This window comes from Pelecanus crispus, chromosome 9 (assembly GCF_030463565.1).
Source record: "Pelecanus crispus isolate bPelCri1 chromosome 9, bPelCri1.pri, whole genome shotgun sequence".
In the NCBI taxonomy this organism is placed as follows: Eukaryota; Metazoa; Chordata; class Aves; order Pelecaniformes; family Pelecanidae; genus Pelecanus; species Pelecanus crispus.
Window position 1 is genome coordinate 24,502,766 of NC_134651.1, and position 26,060 is coordinate 24,528,825.

The 26,060-nt window shown below is 37.3% G+C and overlaps 1 protein-coding gene across 2 annotated transcripts in view; it reads left to right on the forward strand.

Annotated features, from left to right (window-relative positions):
- Nucleotides 1-20,253, forward strand: part of PIK3CB (phosphatidylinositol-4,5-bisphosphate 3-kinase catalytic subunit beta) — a 45,656-nt gene extending 25,403 nt beyond the window's left edge. For both annotated transcript variants that reach the window (XM_009484300.2, XM_075716305.1), the window contains 11 exons: nucleotides 1,146-1,267; nucleotides 3,389-3,532; nucleotides 4,494-4,593; nucleotides 7,028-7,206; nucleotides 7,850-7,959; nucleotides 8,280-8,358; nucleotides 15,844-16,011; nucleotides 16,497-16,620; nucleotides 17,698-17,843; nucleotides 19,392-19,524; nucleotides 20,013-20,253. In XM_009484300.2, coding sequence (XP_009482575.1) covers nucleotides 1,146-1,267; nucleotides 3,389-3,532; nucleotides 4,494-4,593; nucleotides 7,028-7,206; nucleotides 7,850-7,959; nucleotides 8,280-8,358; nucleotides 15,844-16,011; nucleotides 16,497-16,620; nucleotides 17,698-17,843; nucleotides 19,392-19,524; nucleotides 20,013-20,150 — 1,443 coding nt within the window. In that variant the 3' untranslated portion in view covers nucleotides 20,151-20,253. The remainder of the gene's footprint in view (nucleotides 1-1,145; nucleotides 1,268-3,388; nucleotides 3,533-4,493; nucleotides 4,594-7,027; nucleotides 7,207-7,849; nucleotides 7,960-8,279; nucleotides 8,359-15,843; nucleotides 16,012-16,496; nucleotides 16,621-17,697; nucleotides 17,844-19,391; nucleotides 19,525-20,012) is intronic.
- The last annotated feature ends 5,807 nt before the right edge of the window (nucleotides 20,254-26,060 follow it).

Below are 26,060 nucleotides of genomic sequence, written 5' to 3' on the forward strand. Positions count from 1 at the left end.
TATATTTAAAAACATCTTTAATTTTACTTCATATTGTTATGAATCTTGCATGTGTTCATACCAGTATTTGCCCATGAAAACAGTTCAGTTGATTCTTTCCTCCACTTCTGGAATTGTAGCATAGCGACTGGCTTTGCTTTGTGATTGATCTGTGCCTATTTCTTGCCTTCTGAATTTCACAAAACCACACAGATGAACCAGTTCAGAATCTGGCCCCTTAGATGTTTAAATAGCATTATGAACATGCCTGTTAAATGCAGGCTGAGACTGTGAACTCAGATGTGTTTGTCATACTTGAACTGGAAGCATTAGTTGAACATATAGTAGAAAGAGAGATTTGTCACTGTTGGTATAAAAGTATTACTAAATCAGGAGGAAAATAAGATCTTCCTAATCATTCAGATTTTATAAGTTGCTCTTTAAATATGGAATACCTGTATTATCTAATTTATAGGAAAGGGTATTTTTATCATGAGCTATGAACCAGTTTATTTTATGAGAACTGTAGATGTTGTTGTTCTTGGTAGTCCAAAATAATGCACTAGTGTTTTCTGTAATTTTTGCCAGGACATCGTTGTCTTCAATATCAGGAATTTTTTTTTTTTAAATACCAAACCTGAACCATCCTTTTTGCAGTTTAAGCTCATTAATATTCACAGTGCATGTGGGAAAAGGTTCTATCAGTTGAGGTGGATAAATATTTTTGGTGGAGATCTCTCTCAACAAAAACCTTCCTTAATTGTTTTTTTAAATGGAAAACCTTTACTATTACCAAAATGTTTATATATTTGTGAGAGCATTTACAAAACATTATCTAAATTTTATTGAAACTCTGTTTCCAAAACATACATATCTGGGGTTACCTAATTTCTGTTTACTGTGCCTTGTGTCTGTGTGTGAAGAAACAGATTTTTCAGACTAAGTGTAAATGAGACCCAATGCCAAAATAATCTGGATCATTTTAAAGGGTAAGACACTTAATCAGAAGTAGGCTCACTTTCCCAGAATTAGTTCTCTCCCCCTGGGCTTCCAACCAGTTGGTAACCTCCTTCTGTTAGTATGAATGCTTTTATGGGCAGTTATACCCAGCTGTTTTCTTAAACAGTTACCTTACATGTAACCTAATAATCTTCTTTTTAAAACAGCTTCAGGCTCTCCTTCAGATATGGCCGAAGCTGCTGCCTAGAGAAGCATTAGAATTGTTGGATTTCAATTATCCAGACCAGTACGTCAGAGAATATGCAGTGGGTTGTTTAAAGCAAATGAGGTGAGTATATTGTATTACTTCAGCATGCAAGGATTTCTGGGGTGAAAAACTGCATTCTGTTTGTTTATAGGAAAAAAAAAAAAAAGAACCCAAAAAGGAAAGATTTAAACACACTGCCTACCATGAATAGATGGCCAAATCAAGCAGTCTAATTTCTAGATAGGCCCATTGGCAGCCAAATAAAACCTTCTTATTCTGACATCTTATATTCAATGATTATTTTCCATGTTGCTCGGAGAACACCAGTGTACCTTTGTCCCAGAGAGGGTTGTGTGTTTGCTCCTTCTTGGACAAAGGCAGAGCAACATAGTGTAAGAACTTTTTAATAACAAAGGGAGAAAATATTACAATAGTTGAATACTATAAAAACTGCTATCCAGCTACCTCACACTCTGTGTCAGGTGTTGGCTGTATCATTTAATAGAAATGTAAGCTGTACTATATAATAAAAAAATAGAGAATTACTGATTTATTTGTTCTTCACAGTAGCCTGCGCTATCTGCTGTTCTTCCTTTATCACATATAATTTTGCTCTTCACTGTAACCTAGGGCAAAATTTGTATAACATTATCATTTGCAGCATTACTGCATATTTCCTGTCCTTGAATTCTAAATTCTCTGTGGCAAATAGTTTAATGATTAATTTTTTTAATGGTCAAGGCTAGACTTTTGGGGTAAAAAAAAAAAAAAAAAAAAAAAAGAAAGAGTATTTTGACTTCTTTCAAATGCAAACAGCAATTCAGCTGCTGGGCTATCCTAATAATACTGAATTGTTACATCTGGAATTATTTCCAGAATTGGCTCTGAAGCAAAATCACGTTCCTTTGGGTATCAGAAATCAATTTTCATCATCTTTAAAAGTCTGATGTAGGCGGCTGGTAAAAACTGTAACCTAAAGGTGAAGGCAAAAATAAATACAACGCAGCATAATTAAAAGTTTTTACGAAGTTACTGAAGTTTTTTGGAGTAAGAGAATGAAAGAATTCAGTATTTGCATGTCTGAAGTCTTCAAGTGATGGACAGAAGGATTTCTGCTCTTTTCCTTCCATCTTAGGCAGAGAACTTGAATTCTGCAGGCCTTTTATAAGAGAGAAGATATTCAAATATAAGAAGTCAAGGAACATTCACATTTGTTCTAGAGTAACATAATTGTCAAGTGTGAGAGGGATTTTTTGGGGAGGGAAATAAACGATTTTATAGAAAATCATTGGAATTATTTTTATTATGTCAGAATATTACTTGAAGTAGATAATTAGCATAGAGGCTTTTCAAAGGTATGTTTATGAACTGTGGCTAAATACTTAAATTTGCACTTCTGAAGTAGGAGTAATTTGGGCACCGTTTGGTTTTTCAAAGATGATGTACCTTTCCTTATCCTCTAAAAACCTTCATGCTGTTGGTATGATTAAAAAAAAAAGAGGAAAAAAACCAACAAAAAAACCCAACAACAAAACACCAAACAAAAAACCAACACCACCCCTACCCCCCACCCACCCCAACCCAAATATTTTGGCTAAATGGATCACTTTGTATGTGTATCTTCATAAATTAACACCTATTAACTGACAGGTAGTAACTTTTCAAGACATGTTAATTGAATTGCTTTCAGTGGAATGAATACTGTTCTCCCCCTTTGTAAGCTGAGTGCCTTTGATAGGTATATGCAGTTATTCTCACAGTACATGCCCACTGCAGCTAACTGCTAGGTTACAGTGGTTCTTTATGTGGTTCCAAAGGTCCAGCTCCTCAGTCAGAGGTTGAGTGGTCAAAGGGAGCCAATGTCCAGTCTGAAATAATTTGAAATAAGTAATCTCCGGGATACTTAGCCTAGCACTTGGGCCGAGATCTTGATCTTGTAAAAGCCCATGACAGAACTCTGGGTTTTCACTTACAAGTTTGAGGGCCTTAAGATTCTGTTAGAGGTATAACTTACTGATGAATTGATCAATCTGGCAATTGCACTAAGTTGGGTATTATTGTCCTTCTCCATGCAACTGAAAAATTGGGAGACGTGGTTGAAATAAGTCTGTCATTGTTGCATTTGCAATATACATCTGAATGTCTGGAATGTCATTAATCTAGTTACTCTGTTGCTAACTGCTTTTATGTATCTTATTCTAGTGATGAAGAGCTCTCTCAGTATCTTCTTCAACTTGTACAAGTCCTGAAATATGAACCTTTTCTTGACTGTGCACTCTCCAGATTTCTATTAGAGAGAGCACTCGCTAATAGGAGAATAGGACAGATGTTGTTTTGGCATCTAAGGTAGGAGTTTTTCCCTTACATCTTTCTGAAACTGTTGAGCCTGATTAGACTTTCAGATACGATTCCTTGAGTATTTTCTAAATGAGCCATTATCATAGTCCCCTACAAGTTCTCTTTGTGTTTTTTACCTTTGGCATTTGTAGATCAGAGCAAGCCTGCAATTAAAAATATATTACAGTGGTTTGTAATCTACTGTTTGACGGAAGTATTCCAAACTGCAGTCAGCTCTAACTATCTGATAAGTTAGGTTTGTATATAACCTTAGTGTTTGTTTTGGCTGTGTGTGCAGTAAAAGCACAATATTTATCCCTCACAGTTAGGAAAAAATTATATTATTGTTGATAGTCTAACAGCGAATAAAAGCAGCTCTGTGTGTTGCTACTTTTGAGGACCAATTCCATGAATGGCAGAAACCTTGCAGAATGGACTATAGGTTGACTTTGTCTTCAAAGTACAATTTATTTTAATATTTCTAAATAAAAAGAGCAAGTACTACATGAAAATGTTTTTGAGGATAACTGGCTGTGGTATAAGCTTCAGTGGTTTGTTTCAAAGTATTCCCCCTCAGGCAAATTTTGGCTTTTCCCTTACAAAGATTTGCAAACACATGGTTTAACATCAGCCCTGATTGTCAATATCATCTTCTATTGACTTATCAATACTACTTTCTTGAATAAAAGGGGTTCCTGAAAACAAATATCCAATCAATACTTCTTAATATTACTGCCTCCAGAACAGTCTTAGACCTTGAAACAAGTGGCATGCATTGAAACCAGCCGGTTCTCATAGTCTTCAGCACCTAAGTTTTCTCTTATTTCTTCAGAAATTTGGCTTTTTGTTTTATGTATGTGACCATGAGGTGTTTTGGTGGTTTTTTTGTTTGTTTGTTTTTTTTTATTTTAATGACTTGAAGAATGCTAATCTGTAAATGTGGTCTGATGAGAAGCTTTTCTTCCTACAGGTCAGAGGTTCACATACCTGCTGTTTCAGTACAGTTTGGTTTGATACTTGAAGCTTACTGCCGAGGAAGTGTTGCTCATATGAAAGTGCTTGCTAAACAGGTATAGCCTTCCTTTCTCCTTTAAATCATGAATTATCCTAGCTTGTAACTCAGATACTTATTCCATCGCTCCTATGGGGCATATTGGTTACCTTGACAAAGTCCATCTGTTGGGGAGTGGGGAAGAGAAGGAAGCATGGGTGAGACAGAGAAATAAAAGGGCTCAGTAGCTGGATGATGGAGCAGTCCCCCCAGCACGGAAAGCAGCTAGTGCTGTGGGGCCTCAGAGGTATGGCGCTGTTTTTATAGTCTTCTGAGATGCTTGAGGTACTTTCAGCAGCATGCATGTACTCTGGAAAGAACAGTAAACTGTCTGGATTATTAACTGAAGAAGGGTTTCTGTGCACTTGAAACTTGTGACCTTTTCCCCCCAGTAAGGGTAGCCTGTTCATTAGAAACTATTACCTTTCTATCTAAACTTTATCTAGATGACTCCAGGACTGCTTCCTGCAGCTTTAGCTTTTGTTAAAAGGTGATGCAAAAACCCCTGAAGTTGTAGTATAATGTAGTACTCCCTGGAAGCAGAGGTGTTGAAGTAAACCAAATACTCTTTTTTTTTTTTTTTTTGTAAGCTGCACATCTATATTTACCCTAAAAAAAAAAAAAAAAGACCACCACCAAACCAAAGAGAGAGAGATGTTTGCTTTTAAATACATTAATAAGTGTATCAGCAGATCATTAAAAGACACTCACAAACCATGTTTGAAGTCTCTAATACAGTTTTAGCAAGTTAATTTAGATTGCGACCATAAAAATCTTTGAAAAATTATCTCTCTCTGGAATTAATGTATTTGCTGTATCGGGCCACAAAGACTAACTCAGTAGACACTTGTTTGAGTGTTATTTCTAACAGTTTTGATACTGTCTACGTTGAAACTATGCTTTGAGACACATATGGAATGGGAATATACTGTTATGCTCTATTACTGCAGTTCACAGGACATTGAAAAGTCCATCTCTTACACATGTGTACTTGTTAGTATTGTCAAAATCATAAAAAGATTAGGTGATGAAATGCTTTAAGCAATACACCTAAGGTCAGTAAAGTTTTTGTGCACTTCACAGGAAACAAATGTCAGTACAATCAAAGAAGGGGCAAAAAAATTCCCAACTGTGCAAACACGGAAGAAATTCAAAGTAGAAATACTTCAAAAAGTTCCTGTTTGTACAACACAGGTTCCATTTTGTTCCCTTGTCACTGATGTTTGTACAGCTCCTAGAATAGTGGAAAAGCAGAGCGCTTTTGGTTTTGACAGATGGCTGACCTGGCAGGTCTCCATTGCCTCAGTTTTATAATCAAACTGCATACAATTTCCACAGCATCCTGCCTGACAGGGTTCAGTCTGTCTGTAGAAGTGGTAAGTTTTGACTCAGCGCCTTATAAGTTAGACTGAAGCTTCCTTGTATAGAAATCAACTTTTGTAATTATGAAATTGATGTTGTTTGCTAGAGAATATGTGTATTACTGAGCATGTTAACTGTGGCTAGTGCCAATACAGCTGATTGTTACAACTATTTTATATTTGGCTAAGCAAGTTGCTTAGATGTAGATGCAGTGTAGAAATTGTATTTGTTGTATGTGCTATCTGGGTTTGTTACTAAAGGGCTTTTCTCTGTTAGTGTTATGTACATTTACATCACTAGTTTACTTGTTTCTTAGACATTATGTACCGGTAGAAAACTTTCCAAAACAGAAGAAGGGGGAAAAAGGGTTAAACCCACCTGTATTGATTGCAAATAATTGCATTGCCTTTTTAAGTTAACAGTATTGCTTAGATGAGATATTATGATTTGGAACACCTTAGCTGATTAGAGCATTTACCTTATGCCTAATTTCAGCAGGATTTTAGTGAACAAACAATTAAGACTCTGCTCTGTAAGTGTTAAGTATATGTAGTTATGTATGTGAAAATTGTCTGCAAGTAGTCATACGGCCATATTGTATTGAATGCAACTAACTGAATGTGTACAATGAAGTATCTGCATCCATAGCTTATCTCAAGTAATGTTTGATTTTGTTAGAGGTATGAAGCAGTCCGTGTTTCTGTTGACTTCAGTATGGATAGAGGCACCTATGTTTTGTGCTTTGTTGAATTAGTGGACAAAAACTGTATTTTGAAGATGGAATTTGTGTAAATGTATCATACATTAAAATACCTCATTTTTTTGTTTGGAAATGTTAAGTCATGCTTCAAAAAGTGACTCAAAGCTTAGGAGCTTTCATCCCGTCAATGTCTTTGTTACTTAAGAAAATGGGATTTCTGGGACATGAGTGACTTAGTAAAGGCTGTTCAGGAATGACACCTTAATTGCCATCTATTTTTTCCATTTTTAAAGAAGTTGTAGAATTAATACTTTGTTTTGAAATGGGATTTTACATTGTATTATGTGTAAAATCAGAGCAATAACTTTTAAAGATAAAATATCTCTTTCAGGTGGAAGCCCTTAATAAAATGAAGACTTTAAATAGTCTAATTAAGCTGAATGCCATGAAGCAAAGCAAAGCAAAAGGAAAAGATGCAATGCATACGTGTTTGAAACAAAATGCTTACAGAGAAGCGCTTTCTGACCTCCAGTCTCCTCTGAATCCTTCTGTTATACTTTCAGAACTACAGTAAGTTAAGAATGAGTGAATAAAATTTCACTGTAGCTTTTGCATGGAAACAGTAAAGCAGAAACGTATACGTGCTTTCACTTCCTTTGGCTGTATTGTTCAGCAGATAGGCTGTCACATGGAACTTTTTCTATAGTGAGAGAAGGTCTGCTGGGAATCTCCCTAAGGTTAAGATATCGGTTAAGTTAGAATATTTTTGTGATCCACCATGAAACTTAATACTGTCTTAGTCAATGCATTACAGTGGCTAAATATATTTAAATATAAGCCTGAAAGTGAATTGGACTGCATTCCTGGCTTCTGTTTATAACAAGCACAAAAAGCATTGAAATTTTTAACAGCTCTTAAATATAAAGTCTAAACATTGATGGGAAAGGATATAAAGAAAACTATTTTCTCTGAAAATGCAGGTGCTTAATTTAAGCATTAGATATGTGTATGCCAGTCACAGTATCCAATACATTCCATTTGTAACAAGTACATTGATAACTTGGTAAGCGCTCATAGCATAGCAGCAGAATGAAAGCAGAAAGAAGATTTAAGTACTTCCAGACTGGAAGTCTATGTGTTCTGTTGTGTCTTGAATAATGTTTAGAACTTTTCAGGTGAATTATTCTAAAACTTTTGTTTTATTTTCTTCTAGTATTGAGAAGTGTAGATATATGGATTCTAAAATGAAGCCTCTGTGGATAGTATACAACAATAAAATGTTTGGAGGAGATCTTGTAGGGATCATCTTTAAAAATGGTGATGGTAAGCAATGCTAAAAATTTTTAATTTTTCCTTTTCCCTCTTCACTCCCACACTTGTGCTTAAGCTGTGTTGCTCTGTATTGCCATAATATAAACATGGTTTACTCTAACATTGGTAAACAAATTAAGCATCATCTTCTGACTGGGTTTCAAAGTATAGACATTATCAGTCATGATGATATAATTATGGTTAATCCCACTTTAACCTTTAGGCTTGTTGAGTATTTTTAGATACCTTTTTCTGAAGGCCTTATAAACATTAGAAAGTTTGTCTACAACACACCGAGAAATTAAAATAGCAGTTTCAACCTTTTGTTATAGATCTCCGACAGGACATGTTGACGATCCAGATCTTGCGTTTGATGGACGTACTTTGGAAAGAAGCTGGTCTGGATCTCCGGTAAGGATTTCTTGAGGGCTAGTTTATTTGGATGGAGAGTCCACTTTTAGCAGTAAAGCTTTCCTGTTTTTTAAATATCTTCCCTACTGTCCCCTTTCTAAACATCTCTATCAACGCCCAAAGGTTTCAGTTGTCATAGCCAAGGTGAACAGGCTATAGAAAGCAGTTACCTTAACTAATTAGATGGCTTCTCTTTGCATTTCATTCCCTAGATGGCCCACATTATAAAAGAATTCAGCCATGAAAAGAAATAATGGAAGAAGTGAAACTTTGGGATTTTTGTTTATTGTCAAGCAGAGTATTTTTTCCTGGTGCACCATATCTCTTGTTGTTTATCTAAATTGCCATGCTGATTATACATTCCACTGTTCTCTTGTATAGTTTACTGTTTTCATCCTTTGAAAGTTATCTAGATAAAAAACATTGTATGAGGTCAGGAAACATTCCTTGAGTTAAGGGTCCAGCAAGCAGGATTTGTGCCTTTTTTTGGTTTGTTTCTGTCTGTGACCTTTCCAAACAAAGGTGTTTCATAAATGCCTCATGTAACAAACTTACCTTGAATGTTTCCAGGGATGAGGCCTCCACTAGCAGTACCTAGTAATGGTCATTGATTTTTCCAGACATATGCAAAAATGGGGACTTAGTGATTACGGGAATTGCAACTCTTAAGTTCCAATACACACGTGCAAGTGAGGTACAAACATAGAACACAGATCTGCTGGCCAAGAGTAGGCTGCTGAGGATTGCACCTGGAATACAGCATCAAGATTATCTAACAGGTAGAACTAATTGGCCAAACCCTCTCTAGAAATTAGTCAGCTTTAAGCACTGGTAATTTGGGGGCGGGGGAGTAGGAGGCTTGAGATTCTTCATAACATAAGTTCACTATCTGATTGAGAATTACCAGAATTGTGGAATGCACAAATATAGGTGGTTCTTTTGGACATTTTCTTATTTCTCTTTGTTTTATTTCTTAAGGACATGTATGGTTTGTGCTGCCATGGCCACAAATGAATGCACTGCTGTCCAAATAAATTTGATACTTGCGATCTATTTCCTACAAAAATGAACAGAGGAATGTCCGTCTTGTATTAATTACATAACAGGCTTCATGAAGATGAGGGTCTTGGGAGAGGAAAAGTTAGTTGCTTGTGCTTGTCTTCCAGGAGTGCTGCTGCACAAAGAAAATGATGATGAATTGGAACAGCCACTATGGATTTACCAAGCATAAACCATGCCTGACTAGTCCGATTTCCTTCTTTGAGGGAGGGAAATAGTAGTGGATGTCCTTACCTTGACTTTAGCAAGGTTTTTGAGTCTGACTCCTATAATATTCTTGCCTCTTGAGTTAGGATGTTACAGTCTGGATGGGTGGACAACTACATACTCTGCCTGGAGGTTGATGACAAGTGGATTATCACTGGAGTCTGTACGGGAATTTTTATATTCTTAGCCTTGTCAGTTTCCTGCAGTGAAAGACTTGTATTGTTTAAGTATGTATATAAGAAAAAGTACTTCCACCTGCTAATCTCAGTTACTGCATGTTTTCATTTGTATTTTTGAATCATGATAAATAGTGGACAGTCATTCAAGAGTAAGACAAGATTCTATAGTAAGATGAGGTTGACAGGAAAGGTGATATATTTAGAGCTGCTACTATATTGGGGGAAAAAAAAATATGTTGCAGCTTCCTTAGAATTTCACTTTTCAATGCCATTTCAATGAAGTAGTTCTCACCCAGCCATTATAAAGTCAGTGGAGAAAAAGCTTCCCAGTGAACTTGCCTGTATTTCATGCTCAAGCTTCTGTTTCTGCTTCCTTTGGACAGGTTTTGTGAGGCTGTAAACTTACAGTAGAAATGAAAAATCATAATTTAAGTATTTTGTTAGGACAGAAATACTCTCTTTGAGGAGAATTTTCTCATTTGCTCTGCTGCTCCTGCAAAGCCACTTCTCTCAAAATGAAGTAATAAACCTTTCCAAGATACCATGAGTATAGGAGTTTCCAGCATTTGGAAGACTTGTTTCAGAATGATGAGGAGGGTTGTGGGATTTTCATTTATTTATTAGTTCATTAGTCAAGTTTCTAGGGCGATATCTCCTCCCATGTAAGGTAGTCACTTTTTAATCATTTTGGTTTTGGGTTTGTGGTTTGTTTTTTTTTTTTTTGTAGTAGCCACTTTTTATTCCTGCTGTGAGCAGTCCTTATGGCTGTTTACACCGAGACTTACAGTCATTGTGAACGTCTGCCACATACGTTCTGAAGTCCCACTTTGCATTCTTTTCTTGATAAAACACTTATTTGGATGTCAGAAAACATTTCTCAGACCAGGAATATCTTTGTATCTTCCAAAGTCTCTTGCAAAGCAGCTTTCTTAGCTTCATACTCTTGCTAAGATGAGCATGACTTCTTTGTAGGAATACTAGATTATTCTAAAAAGAAACAGTATCAGGCATTGTATGATATTATCATACAACCCTATAGTACATGGGGAACTTTTCCAGCCAAATCTGTGCACCAGTTTTAGCTAATATAATTCTCAAATTCTAATTTCTTTTTAGAAAAATAGTTCTAAAGAAGATACTGGGTGTCACATTATTGTAAATCATTTGGAGGCCATAAATTCAATTTTGTATGCCTGTGAAAGAGCTGTAATCATTTGTGGTTTAATTTTTAAGTGTTGTTTATAAGGCTAGAAGTACTTATTTAAATATTACTTGACATACTTCGTTTAGATTCTGTGAGCTCATTTCAAATTTTTGTGGTTCAAGCACAATATTTGGACCTTCATAAGGCACATAACATCAGCCTGCACAGATAAGTAAAATTATAAACTTGTTAGTTATGCTGCTTACAGAAAGATTCCTTTGAGTGAAGTATGGGATAAAGGTAGCAATGTGAATAATAAATTGTTTCTGGAAGTGTATATTTGTGATGAGGTAGCTGAGTGTGTGTTAAGTTGAACACTGATTTGAGGAAACTTTAGATAATTTATGTCATTATAAGTAGACTGTGAGGAGACTGATCCAGCATTTAGGGGCAAGGACAACCTCTGGCAGCTGTGGAATTCCAGATGAGGCATTCTTTGGTTGTTGCCTTCCCAGAAGCTTAGTTTATGGTTCCAGCCTGGGCCACACACCGTGCCTAGCAAACAGGAATAGTGATTATGAGTCATCAAATATGCTTTTCCTGACTAAGGCATTTTTTTAAACTCAACAAAGGAAAACCAAAAAGTGGCTCTGATGTCCAAGATTTTTCTTAAAAGTCTCGGAAGAAAAAAAAAAAGTAGAAAGGGGAAGTTCCTAGTGAGAACTGAAGTTCTATAATTGGCCTCTTCCATTTATTTACTTAACTGGGAGCATCTTCCTTCCATTCATCCTCTCCATAGTTATGATTATCAAATAAAATTCTGGGATTGAGGCAGGGTTACAATTCTATGTCTGTCAAAGAGAGGTTAACCAGGCAGTTGCAAAGCTCTGAAATGGCCTTAATTGAAAGCAGAATTGGACAAAACAGCACTCCAAGTGCCTGAAGCACGAGGATGCAGCTAAGAGGGCAAGACTTTGTGGTCTCCATGTTTACAGTCTACATGCCTCTCAAGAAGAGGCAACTCCAAAATCTATGAATAACAGCAGTGGTAATGAGTTCTGTTGCTTTGTTCAAGCGTCCCGACTTGTTGGCTTATTTTTTTTGCTTGGGTAAGAGACATGGTGTCGGGCGAAAAAGTGGTGTCAAATAGATCTGCTTTCCTGAAAAACACAGCTTCATACATCCATACGGATGAGTGGAGTCTTTTCTTCTTGCCCTGTACCATCCTTTGAGGCTCTAGGTTCCCTGAAGCTGTTGCTTCCCTTTTTCTTTTTGTGGATGCATAAAGGATTTTGTGCTTTTCAATTTTCCACTACAGAAAGTCTGATAACTCCATTCAAGTGAAAGGAGGGCTTCTCACTTGTTTCACCAGTGTAAGAGCAGAAGCACTTGCTGTTTGTCCCTCTCTTCCAATCAATAATATCTTGCCACAAGCAAACTGTACAGCTTCTATGAAGCATGGATCAAATGGCAACCAATATGCTGCCATTGAGGAGTTTAGGACAGGATCAGTTTCCTTATAATTGCACTGCAATCTGCAGTGAGTTATTTAGTAGTAATTTAAAATGAAATCTTAGCCCAGTCTGTGTCTAAAGCAAGCACAATATTCCCAGTGGGATTTCTCAGCTCTGGAAAGGAACACCAAATATATATTGGTTTTGAGATCTCCAAAACTGAAGGAGGAGAAAGGTTGGTTGGTTCGTTTGTTTGTTTAACTGTCAACTAATTTGTCTCATGGGTAAACTGGCCTTTTTCATACATGGTCTGTTTTGTTGTCTAGGTTTCTGTGTGTGCATTCTGACTAAATACCAGAACAAGACCAGGTTTTGTATCAGAAAAGGAAATATGTGTATGCAGGAGGATGCAGCAGCGCGCTCCAGTAGGTCCTTCATCCTGGGCTATCACTGGATGGACTGTGGAGTGCACAACTGAATAAAACTTCAGATGTAAATTGCATGTGCTTCTTGGTACAGACCCAACCATTAGACAGCAAAGACCATCGCCCCAGATGAACACTGCTCTGTCATTTAGAGAAGTCTGGCTCAGGGTCAGTTTACCTTAGATGTCAGTCAGTCAAGTACCAGAGAGAAATGAGGAAACCAAAAAAGCATATTCTTTAACTAATCCCCATACCTATTCATTTCTAAGACAAACTATTACCTGAAAATTGAGCAGGAAATAGTTGGCCTGAGACATTAATAAGTATGAGCAGCCAAACTTCCTCAGTTCTTTCTGTAGTTTATCTCTAGTTGTTTCTTGTACTTTAAATATGGGCAATTATGGAACAAACTTATTAAGCTAAACAGTATATTTATATTGAGGTTGCATCTGCAGAGTGACAAAATGAGACTTGCAGAGGTTCAAACCCCTGAACAATTACAACTCTTCAAGTTATTTTGCTCTAAAAAATTCTGCATCTGAAGTCACACGTATGGGCATATCATAGTAGATTACATAACTTTCTATTATTTCTGTGAGGAATGTTTAAATATTACAAATGTATGTCACAGCAGAGGAGCATAACATCTGTCTTCCCAAGCATGCTGTGGGGTCTGCAGTGTTGCACCTCTTAGGAGAGTAATCCTTGCATCAAAAAGTATTTCTGCTGCTTTACCTATATTACAGCATTGTGTTAAGAGAGAAATTAGTAAAGTAACAGAGCAACAGGAAATCCTAAATTTGAGGAGTTTGGTCTATGTTGAGTGACCTTTGCTGTGGTAAATTGTTGTAACAGTATTTAGTACTTGGTTACTTTTTGGACAGATAGAGGGAGTTCTCCAAACTACTTTTTCATTTCACTGCCTATTTATAGTGAGTTTTGATTTTCATCTCCCTTAACGTGTGTGAAGTCTGACGTTAAGTGGCTGTGTATGAATGAAATCAAAATTCACAAACATATTGAAAAATGTATTTGTTACGAGTCTAAAGAATGTCATTATTTTTAAACCATTGGACCCAAAGTTAGAGAATGTGTTGATAAATTACCAGAACTTGGTGTTGTATTTGGGAAGATACTGCTTTGGAGAATAAAACTCTTGAAATAAAGAACAGTATTAAATGGAGCGAAGAAGAAAATTTTCTGTCCTGCCCAGGATTGCTGCATTGATCTGTCTGTGGTCTTTACTGGCATTAAGAAGCAGGGAGCGTGTCCTGCTCACAGATGTTGAAGTCAGAAAGACCAGGATGAGATGGAAAGGGCCCAGAGGATTTGTCCCTAACTTGACTCCTGTCAAACTGTCTCTCTGACAAGGATGTTTTTTCCTCCAGTTGTAAGCACACAGCCCTCAAGGGGCTGAAGGCTTTCATCATTTCTTGCTTTTGAAGGGGAAGTTGTTGGACATGTGCCCAGTTAAGCTGCAAGTAGGGTGGGTTGAAATGCCATGGAAGAAGGCCAGTGTGCACTTTAACCTGGCAATATTTGGCTTACATTTGTCGTGTCGTGATAAGGATGGGCAGTGCTTCCTTGCATCATGAATGCTGGTGTTCGGTAATTACAGATACCCTTCTGTTCATTGTGAGAATTCTCTGGTCTAGAGAGTTGGGGTTTTAAATTGGGAAATAGAATAGAAATGGGAAGAAGGTTCCAAATCTGCACGTCTTTTGTTTTTGTTTTGAAGTTCTCTAAATACCCTGTTGAATCTGGTTTTCAGTTTGCTTTGTAGCCAGTAGAGAAGAATCCCCAACTATATAATTATTAGTACTTGCACCGCTTCAGTTGTGTGTTATCACTGAGGTAGAGAAACTGTTCAGTTACCTAATAGCTGTTATGCCCAAAAGTTCCAATTAATTTCATTTGGAATTTTGTTTTTCTTCTATGGCTTGGGATAATAGGCTGTGTCAGTTAAGAGATGTTGTTTTGCTTTGTAGCAATCAAACTTAATATCTGTTTTATATATAAATACTGATGACAATTCCACTAGCCGTTTTTTTTCCATGTGTGTATATACACACACACAAATTTTAATATGTCCTGCACTTTTTATAGAACTTCGTAAGTTAGTGAGTGCTAGCCTATAGCTTGTGTACTGGAGTTAGATTTGCACGGGCATCCATTCTTTTATACATGGATCCATGACCAGAATTGAGATAATATTCTTGACCTGAGATGCCTAGCGTGAGAACAGACACCCCGATTTGTGATGCAATGCCTTTGAAGAGTTTGCTTTACATTTCCATTGCATACATTGAGCTCCCATCTAAGTTGCCATTCTGTTTAGCATTTTAAGCATCTGGAGTGAGGAAACATTTTGGAAAAATACAGTTATCTATTTAGACGTGTATCTCCTTGATTCATATCTTTATCTGTGTCTTATTTTAATGCAATGATATTGTTGTAGATATTTTTACTAGGCATAGTATATGAATGCATGAGAATATTTTTACATACCAGGCTGGTTAAAAGATGTATTCCTGTTTTTCATTAGGCTGCTATGCTTAAAATTAGTAAGACTTGGAAAATATTGTATTTTGTTTATATTGAAAAGGATTTCCAGCATTTTAAGTTGAAGTAGGAAGAATGGGGAAAAACGATAAGATCCTCATTTCCATTTATACAAAGAATTCAGTCTAGAATGAACACGAGTGTAAGTTACTGTCTGTTTAATCAGTAAATTAACAGATGAAAATAAAGAGCTCCCTCTATGGTTTCTCCTGTAAAATTACAAGTAATTGTGTTCCTTAGTAGAAGGGAAAAATTAGGGTTGCTTATAATTTCTTTTTTTACGTATATGTGCGTAATAGGAAAAATTGATGGTTTAAATGTATTGCTGGTATTTTAACTTTGCAAACAATATCTGTAGATTAACCTTTGAGAGTGAGTATTCAGCCCTCTCAGAATATTGATACACTAAAGAAACTTTCTTACTATTTTTAATGTGAATTTGTGTTTTGTTTCAGGATATTGCCATATGGCTGTTTAGCAACTGGAGATCACTCTGGCCTTATTGAGGCTGTTTCTAGTTCAGAAACCATTGCGGACATTCAGTTAAATAGTAGCAATGTTGCTGCTGCTGCTGCCTTCAACAAAGATGCTCTCTTAAACTGGCTGAAGGAATACAATTTAGGGTAATTTCGACAGTTGTTTTCTCATCTATAGCGTAAGCTACAAAATTCCTGTAAGTTTCTGTTTCAATATTGAGGAACGTGTGGCTCTTCTGGCAGGTTTGTTACTACTTATTTTTCTAGTATGTCAGATTCTGACTCAGATTCATGGGGCCCTTGGAATTCAAACAACGATCCAGCTGAAATTCTGGCATTTGCAGCATTTTGACTGTGTGTTGTTGAGTAAGTTATACTAGATTTGGCAAAACAAACAAACCCAAGAAAACTACATAGGTCTCAAGCCTTGATGTTGTTGCATTTCATAATATTTGCATTTCTCCTATTCTCGAGGCATAGCTACCTTTTACAGTATTTTCTTTCAAGTAAGTCTAGTTTCAGAGCATCTTAATGGGCTTCTGGTTTAAACAAGCAAAAATCCTTTTTGAGGTCGAGGCATGACATGAATTATGAGTAGTATGCACTAATATTGTTTGTCTTTGTGTTTTTAGAGATGACTTGGATCGAGCCATTGAAGAATTTACTCTGTCTTGTGCTGGCTACTGTGTAGCTACTTACGTATTGGGGATTGGTGACAGACACAGTGACAATATCATGGTCAGAAAAAATGGTCAGGTAAAAATCTGATGTAGGCAGAATAACTATGGTATCTCTGTTGTGCAAGAATTATCTTAAGAACTTTTAATTTCTTTAGTGTATTGGTAAAACTGAATCCCCACATTGTTAGAACTGATGTCTTTGTTTACTGAGAATTGCAGAGAGCTTCAAAGAAAGGAAGTGTAAGACTAGTGGAAGGACTGACCAATGCCTGTTTAGTAAGCAATTCTATATCAAGCGAGGCCATTCTATAGAACTTTTTCAGTTTTCAGAAGATCCAAAAGGCCTGTTAATGGTTCAGGTTCATTGAATGAAAGTAGTCTTAGAGTATCTTGCAAAAGACAATCCTTAAAAATACATGAATTGCAGTTTTGAGCAACGTAGTTTTCCTGAAGTTAGTCTCTACAGCCCACCTCTGCAGAAATTTCCCATATGGAACTCGGTACCAGCATAATGCTGTAACTAAGTGTCCAAACTGAGAACCTAGGTAAACTCTTAGAAATGTGTTTTCCTGTTTGTTTGTTACTTTCGACTGTAACTTGTCTGATTTTATTTACATTATTCTGCCTATAAAACTAGTTATAAAAGTGAGAGTTTTATAGACATTTGCAGTATTCTTTTAAGTTTTACCTGGTAGAAGAAAGCTGAAATGACCTTATCTTTGATTCTAAAATGGGAGAACTGTCACAGGTTCCTTGAGATTAATGTAAGTTCTACTAGCTTTGCTCCTGACTCTATGTAGGAAGCCCTTGCGTACGATGAGGTTGAGCCTCATGGGCTCATCATTGGGCTCATTTTTTCTGTACGATATTACCCACAAGATGTCTATTGGCAGACATCAGAAGCTTAAAACTGAGATAATCTTTTGCACACTGACTTGTAGCAGTGGTCACTCATAAAAGCGTGGATGTTATCACTGACTTTAAATATGTGTTGAAATGTCTTAAAACTAAATACTCCCAAAGGGTTGAAACCATGGGCTATGAAGAGTAGCATTATGAGTTAACTGTTCTTGATAACCAGCATCCTGTAGAGATATTAGAGAAGTGAAATACTTCACTGGAGAGATTAATTTTCACTTCTGTTTATTTTTAGCTGTTTCATATAGATTTTGGGCATATTCTTGGAAACTTCAAGTCCAAGTTTGGAATTAAAAGGGAACGGGTACCTTTCATACTCACCTATGATTTCATTCATGTTATTCAACAAGGAAAAACAGGGAACACTGAAAAATTTGGTCGGTGAGTATTATTTTGATCTCTTCCTTTTGTAACTGAGGTGGTATCTGTTGATAATTTCCAGCACACCAGGAACCTATCTGGGTTTGGTTTGCTCATTTGTACTTGGGTGGAAGTGTGCTAACATGCATTTACAATCCTGTCTACTTCTCTATCTGAGCTAGAGTATATACTCAAATTACTTCATACATCAGAAACTGCAACTCTGCAGTGGAAAGTTGCAGTTCCTTTTTTTATCTCCTCCAGCAGGAGATGGCAGGTTCTCCTGGTTTTTTTACCTTCAGCAGCACTGGGCACTAGGGAGGGATTCCACAGACTGTTGTTCAAGCGAGATGAAGCACTGGACTTAAAACCAGGCTCCCTTCTGCCCTTTCTGTCTGTCAGTGCACATTCAGTGTGCTAATCAATCCTGGCCTTACTTGGATGCTTAGACACATACAGCCATGTGCTCGTAATCCAACACTTTTGCCTGCCGCTTCCCATCTTGGGTTAGAGAGCTACGATGGAACACAAAAGCACATGACAAGGGAAAACTACCCTCTGTGATCCTACTTGTTGAGGCAGATTTTTCTTTTTCCCTTCTGCATCATTCTCACCAATTGACAGGAGGGTCATTCTGAATGTTTTGCTCTCAGTTTGCTGTCAATTTTCACAGGAAGAGTTTATTGACGGAGATACAAAATTAAGTACTTGGGTATGGCTTGACAAACCTTATGGCTACTTCTGGTAGAAGAAGCTGTACATATATTTGTAATGGTGTGTATATGAAAAATGGAAAACAACTGCCAGTGACCCATGTCTCTCCTGGAGAGTGAGCAAATCAACCTGTAGCTCCATTTTTAAAACCATGAAGTAAAGGCTATTAGGTGACTGTGCTATTGCAAGAGCTGTGGAATGTGGAGTATTTTAAATGGCAGTAGGGTTCCACTTTCACTTGAAAAATGCCCCAGGAGAGAATTTATTCTTTGAAGTATACCTTGTCGTCTTAGTCTGAAGGGGTCTTCCTGTTTCATGCAGAAATGTACAGATTAGACACTGGGCAATGGCACATTTGGGGACATTGAGCAAGTTCTCAGGTGTCTGCATGATGGCTCTTTATGCCAGATCTGTGAGTCAGATCAATTTTTGACTGTGTTTGCAGGAAAGAATTACCTTACAGAGACAGGCTGGATTGGTAGGGACTGCTATAGGGCTTTTGTTTTTCCTCTGTAGGTTGGCTATATAGGATCATCAGGGCACTTCACCTAACAAATTCTCAGGGAGATGGAACACTGGCATTACCTTTGGCATTTTCTGCTCTTTCTGAACTTTTTTTCTGAGCTTTTGGTCTTTTGTACCAGTGTTTTAAGGGCCTGTTGGAGAGGCATGGGATATTTTTGTGGGAATGCATTGGAGGTTCTGTAGACATCCATTTTCCCTCTTGTTATTGTGTTCCTACGATACATGTGTTAGGTCAGATAACAATTTTTGGAAATTGTTACATACATTTGTCAACTGTGTAAGTTCTCATGTATTGTTTTCATTGCATGTGCTTTGTGGTTGAACATGAAGGTTCCGCCAGTATTGTGAAGAAGCATACTTGATTCTGCGAAAACACGGAAACCTATTTATTACACTCTTTGCACTGATGTTAACTGCAGGGCTTCCAGAGCTAACCTCTGTCAAGGACATCCAGTATCTCAAGGTAAAGTAAGATTTACAGCTCAGCAGGACTTAGCGTTTTTCCAGTACGTGAATTTTGATTCTAAGATGAATATATTTTGTTTTCCATTTGTCTCAAAATTTCCATATGGTTCTCAAAGCTTTCTTTTTCAGCTCTGTAGAACAAGGTCTGTAGTCAGTCCTAGCGGTCAAAGGAAACTATGAATATATGTTCCTCTCAACCATTCTATAATGAGTTCAGCATCCTTGCGTCTTGTATCATTTCAGGGGTGTTTTACTTATTGGCTCATACACAAGCATAGACCTGTAAAGGTGAAAATTATTTGCTTTAATTCTTCTTTAGTTTTATCTTTAAACCCAGAAAATACCACTAATGTATTGCTCAATGAATAACAGGGAACAAGTGTCAAAAGAGAAAAAAATGGAATGTGGTTTGTATTGAAAGGTGAAGGAGGCCTTAACTGTGGTTTCTCAAATTCCTAACAGTGCTTGTTTTCCTGTCAATCTTAGGACTCTCTCGCCTTAGGGAAGAGTGAGGAAGAAGCACTAAAACAATTTAAGCAAAAGTTTGATGAAGCACTCCGGGAAAGTTGGACTACTAAAGTGAACTGGATGGCTCACACTGTTCGAAAAGATTACAGGTCCTAGAAGATTTTTGCATTTGCACTAAGCTGAATGTTACCTTGATAAGTGTTTTTAAAGGAGAACTGTAGTATGGACCAACAAAACTTATTTTAAATAAGAAAGAAAACAAAACAACAACAAAAAGAAATGGGCTGAAATAATTCCCAAGTCTCTTGCACTCTGCTTCTGAATGCTTGATTCCAAGACTGTCTCTACAAATCGTGAACATCCTGGATAATCAGTTCCTGCTGACTTTGCACGCTGAGAGCTACTAGGCATTTTTAAAAATTCTTCGGTACTTTATGGAGGTGTAAATATTTGTTCTTGTATGTTAGGGTAATGTACTCTAACATACTCAGGAGGTTTGAAGACCTCTGACAGAACTGTTCTTTGTTTAAAGTTGGGACTTGAAGAGTAAAAATTTTTTTTATATCTAATCTGGCTAAAAATGACCATGTTGTGTATATTTTTCATATGAACTCTGCCCTACTGGCACAGATGCATTAATTCTACTGTAAATAGCAACCACAGTATCATTGTACTACAGGGAGCTGCTTAATGTCTTGTACTGCTGCCGAAAGAAGAGTAGTTATTTGTAAGGTGGGGGGGGGGGGGGAAGATGGGAGGGAGAGAGACCTTTGAAAATGATGCAGCATCCAGATAGATGTTCAGGGTTCCACAATTTTGTTCCCCTGACATAACAAATGTAGAAGAAACCCTTCAGTAAGAGGAGAGTTAGGCCAATTCCAAATGTGTCTGAGAATCCCTCATTGGTAATGGTCTCCCATTTGGCCTCTGGGGCTTTGTTTTCAACTCCTTAAGGGGCACGTTCATTTAAGGCTCAGCAAGAAGCTCCTTACAGCCTTACATTGAAATTCATATCTTGGATTAGTTGTGCCATGCAAATGTACTGACTTACGTATGGAAAATTTTCATTAAATATACTACCTGTAGTGATTTTTACAGCATACATACCAAAACCCCCACATGTTTGAAGAAGCAGGTGTGTTTGGGAAAAGATCATTCCGTAAAACACCAATGAGAAGCTGTTAATCTTTTCTTTCTGTATTTATTAAAAGCTTCCAGTAATGTCGCTTTACCAAGATATGTATGTTGAAGACGGTTGCTGAAGAAACTGGATTTGTTTTAATTTATTTAGTGAGGTACCAGGCTTTTAGGTGCTTAAATGGAGAGCAAATTTGTTACGTGCAATAGGGAACTGCTGGTTACAAGATGTAACATACTGTTTCTGAACATCAGCAAGATAGACTTTAACTACTGCTTGTTCTCCAAGGAACACTGGTAGCTCTCAATTGTTGTTGACATTTGAAAGAGAATTAAACATATATATTTACTTTTTGACTAAGCAGTTGTTTTGCATAGAAATGTTGTTTTCTGTAGGAATTTAATTAAAGGTGGTTTTACTTTGAGAGCAATTTATTATTTTTTGTTGTTGTTTTGGGGTTTTGTTGTTTCTTTTAAAGATCAAGAACCTATCTGGAGCCAGGATAGGATTTTATGTAGTGTTTTGATTCTGTTGTCCTCACCCTTGGGGCTCATCTGTCTGAAAAGACCTCTGCTTCTAGAATATTGTAAAAGTAACAAGTGGTTTGTGGTTTGGTTTGGGTTTTGGTTTGGTTTTTTTTTTTTTTTTTTTATAATATAGTGGCATTTAAAGTGTGCCATGTCTCCCTTTTAAATTTATTTTTAAAGCAGACGGGAGGAAGGGTAAAAAGAAACTACTTTGCAGGTGACAACTCTGAAAAAAGTAATTTCATCCTCGGCTGATTCACAGCATATATATTTGCATAAGTAACCATTCCTGGACATGTTATATTTTTCTGTGAGACAGAGTACTTGGACATCTCTGGTATGTTGTCTTGCTGAGGGAGATGTAACCTTTCCCAGAACTCGAGACAAAGTTGGCAAGTTCACCTTGGCTGCTTGGGGCTGGTGTGCAAGGTATGTGATAGGAGGGAGCATGATGGCATGTCTATATCCGTAGCTAAAAAGGCAAGTCAGTTCCATGTTCCACCCCAGACTTCTTATGAGGCTTTGAACAAGTCAGTCAAGTCTCTGCTGTAGATTCCCATTTACAAAATGGAGGAAGTAACCTTGACTTCCAGATGTAGAAACATCTTCCCTCTATTACTATCAGGATATTGCATGGAGTAAAGATGTTTTGTGTTGTGAGATTTTTTTGGATGTCACTTTAATTCAGGTTATAAAAATACTTGAGGTAGGCCAGGTGATTTCCTCACCATCTTCTTTGAGATAGCTAGTGGTTAGAGATGATCAGAAAATACTACTTCTGCTCAGTGTTTCCATTGGTTAATAGTCCTTGAATGGGGTGTGGGGTATTTGGTTGTCTTTACTTTTGCTATGCTTACTCTTGACAATTTATTGGCAAGAACGGGGAAAGAAAGTTAGAGGCTTGTTAAATGGTGTATTTTCATATTTGGCAGCAAAAGAAAATGATGCGTTTTCCTCGTGTAAATTGAACTTCCTTGGCCTTCAGATAGCTGAGAGGATAGCACATCTCACAAGACTGCTTTTCCAGGTTGATCTCTTGGGGATGAACCTTCCATGAAGCAGTGTTTATAAGGTCACCCAGGTTAATTTTGTGATACCTTCATGTTAAGTTTTGAGTGGAGCACTGGTTTGCTGAATTGTATTAGTAAATAGATCACCCCTTTCCCAGGGTTTCCATCATCCATGTTACAGCTTGTGACATACAGGTTTTAATTCAGAAAGTAAGTAAGTAAGTAAATGAATGAACTGCTTTGTGAAAAGTAGGAGGAGAGACAGTCTGTCCTCCACATTTTGTCATCCAAGAGGAGAATACTGGAATTTTGTCATATCAGTCCATTAATTATTTCTGTACTTACTTCCCAATATCCAGCTATAGTGTTAAAATAGTAGGTTAATTTGGGCTGAATGGGATCATATTTTTTTTCTTCTTCTGAGCCATTATTTTAGACCATTTGCAGAAGGCATCAAATGGTCAGATTATAATACAAGAGTTTAAAGATTTTCTTCATAACAGTGAGTAGGAACATAACCTTTTTAAATGTGGAATCTTTGGAAAGGATGTAGCTTTAGGCACCTGTAGAAAAGAAACATTAAGCTACGACTTTGGTATAAACCACCTTCAGTTCAGATGGTCTCATGTTAATTACTTTTCTCCAAGTCTACTTCTAATCTGGTCTGCACATTTCCACTGGAAAAATGATTTTTCTTAAACCAACTCTGCTTCTCAACGCCTTCATTGTATCTGACAGGAGGGAAAAAAGATACCTAGAGTGCTTTAAAAACAACAATTGAAATTGGGTATATGTAGTCTGTATATTGTATAAATTTGTTCCATTTTTCTTTTGATTGCACAATTACTTGATGTGTTTCCTTTCTTTACCTTGTATCATTTGATTTGTGACTAATGGTGGCAACTGCTGCTTTTACACTCCTACTTGTCCTGCGTTTGATTTCAAGAAAGAGCTCCCATGGATCTGCTCCTCACCAGTGGAGTTGCTTCCTTTCCCTTTTGTGCTTGTATCTGTTTTATTGACAGTGGTGTGTTTGATTGTTAAGTCATTCACGTTCTAGTGAATGCCTTCGACAGAGCCTATTCATATATTTAATATAATAGGGTCCAATATTCCTCTTTAATTTCCTAGAGCTATTGAAATCAGATAATTAAATAGTACAGGCTTTTAATAATGAATATGTCATGCTATGATCATAGCTTTATTCTTTAGGAATGATTTCAAGCCTAAATCTTTTAAGTATGTAATCAGTATTTCTACTGTTACTCTTTCACAATATATTGCATTAATATAATTATGTGTCTGAGATGGCTTTAAAATCTAAAACTGAAATCCTGTGCTTACATAATGCATTCCAGTTTTTGGCAAGTTTTCTTAAAAGAATTTTTAAAATAACTTGTCCGGCATAATACTGCTGAGAGATGGGGGAATAGAGCTGTCTCGATGGAACACAAGTTTTAGTAGGTGCTACCATATGAGATGGCAATGGTGCATTGCTGTTGGACCTCACAGTTAACATATGGCTGTGGGGGTTTTTTGTTTGGTTGGTTTGGTTTTGTTGTTTTTGTTTTTTTTTTTAATAGACAAATGCACCTCATTCTGCCTTGGCTCCTGAAATAAAAGTCAGACTAAGCTCAAGGTAGTGGTTTTATTGCCTGACCACAATACCACACTGACGACTATTTCCAGTGCAAAACTCTGTTTTGCTTGAGGCACATCTGTCTGTCACTGACTGTTGGTGGATATAGTCTGGGCATAAGGCTGGTAGTGAAATTATTTCTGTAACTGGAATATCTTTGCAAATCAGTCACAGTAGGATCATAATCATAAAATTTTGGCATATTTTCATATTCAATTTCAATTTCAAATTCAATTTCAAATTTCATATTTTGGCATGTCAGTTCAGAAAACTAGCTTTGCCTTTCCTCAGCAAATTTGTTTAGATGGCGTGGATGTGAAAGCTTCCTCTGACATCTTCTGTGGGAACAGCATGCGTAACCTCATGCCCACATGGGTCGCTTAAGGAGCACAGCTAAATATCCATTAGTTGAGGGGCTGGGGAGTCAGCAGAGCTGGATTTTCTAATGTTTCATGGGGGCATTGAGACTCTTTCATGTAAACCTGAGTGCGCAGAAGGAACAAACATGGTCTCGGGAATACGCAGTACCAAGCAGATCTCTGAAGTGGATTTCAGCAGCCAATCCAGAAAAGGGGCGGTAATTTTAACAGCTAATGCTACTGAGAAAACTTCAGTACCATGCTTAGAATTTATTTGTCCTGCTCATGTTACTAGCTGTTCCTCAAACAGCGTAGCAAAATAGCATTAACTGTTGGTGAAGAGAACGCTTTTTCCTTTAATGAGCTGGGTTTGCATACTACTATTACTTGGATGCCTTTCCAAGTAATAGCCCCCATGAGGAACTTGCTGTCTGTCCTCTAGCAAACCACAAGGGAAAATTGTACCAGTCAGATGCTGATAGATCTTTACTTGTTATGTCACCTCTAGAACACTGGGGTTAAAACCTGGCTTGACTGTGTAACCTATTTTAGCAGGTTTTGCTGTATTGCACTGTCAGTTTTAAAATAATGCTGCTGTGATGAGTTAGTCCTTCATCCTTTCAGTCTGTCACCTTGCTTCTCCTCAGGTGATTATCTGGAGAAGTTTCCCCATGGATTGCTTGATGAAGAGGGATGGGGATGAATATATACTTCTAAAGTAATGGCATGGCTTGTTCTTGGGAAAACTGTGAAGGACCCCGGGTTAAGAATAGCAGTCATAGAGAAAAGTAAAAGGTTAATTCTGATTTGCGAGGCATTGTTTGGCTTTTATGAAGCAAATAAGCGGAAGCAACAATCAAGCACCATGGAAACGTGGTTTCTTGAGGGATTACAACCCTTGTAGTGCAAGGATGTTTGTAAGATCTACTTTTTGGCTTTAGAAGTCTGCATTTGGGCAGGAAGTCTGGGCGTTTGCTGGGAGTGCCCAGAACCACTAAAGTCTGGGCAGAAGTGAGGAACCTGATAGTGGATCATTCCTATTTGTGAATCCTGCCTAAGGTTTTCTCCTACATATCTCACCTAACGGGCTTTGCCCTGTGAGCATTCTCTGGGTGCGCATTTGTGATCTGACCACCCGTATGACATGGGGAAAGCAGCTCAATCTAGTTTCTGAAATTTGTCTCTTTACCTCCTTTGCCTAAGGAGCATTGAGTGTTCGTTTGATGTATCACAAAGGGAGCTGAGCAGTATTGCTCAGGATACTCTGGAGTGCGGGAATGTTGTATACATGGCTCTGAATTCCTCCTGTTCAACCGTTTTCCATGGGCAGGGGGGGGAGCAACACAAGAATGGATGACATAGCTCAGTTAAAGTACTCCCTAGGGATAGAAAG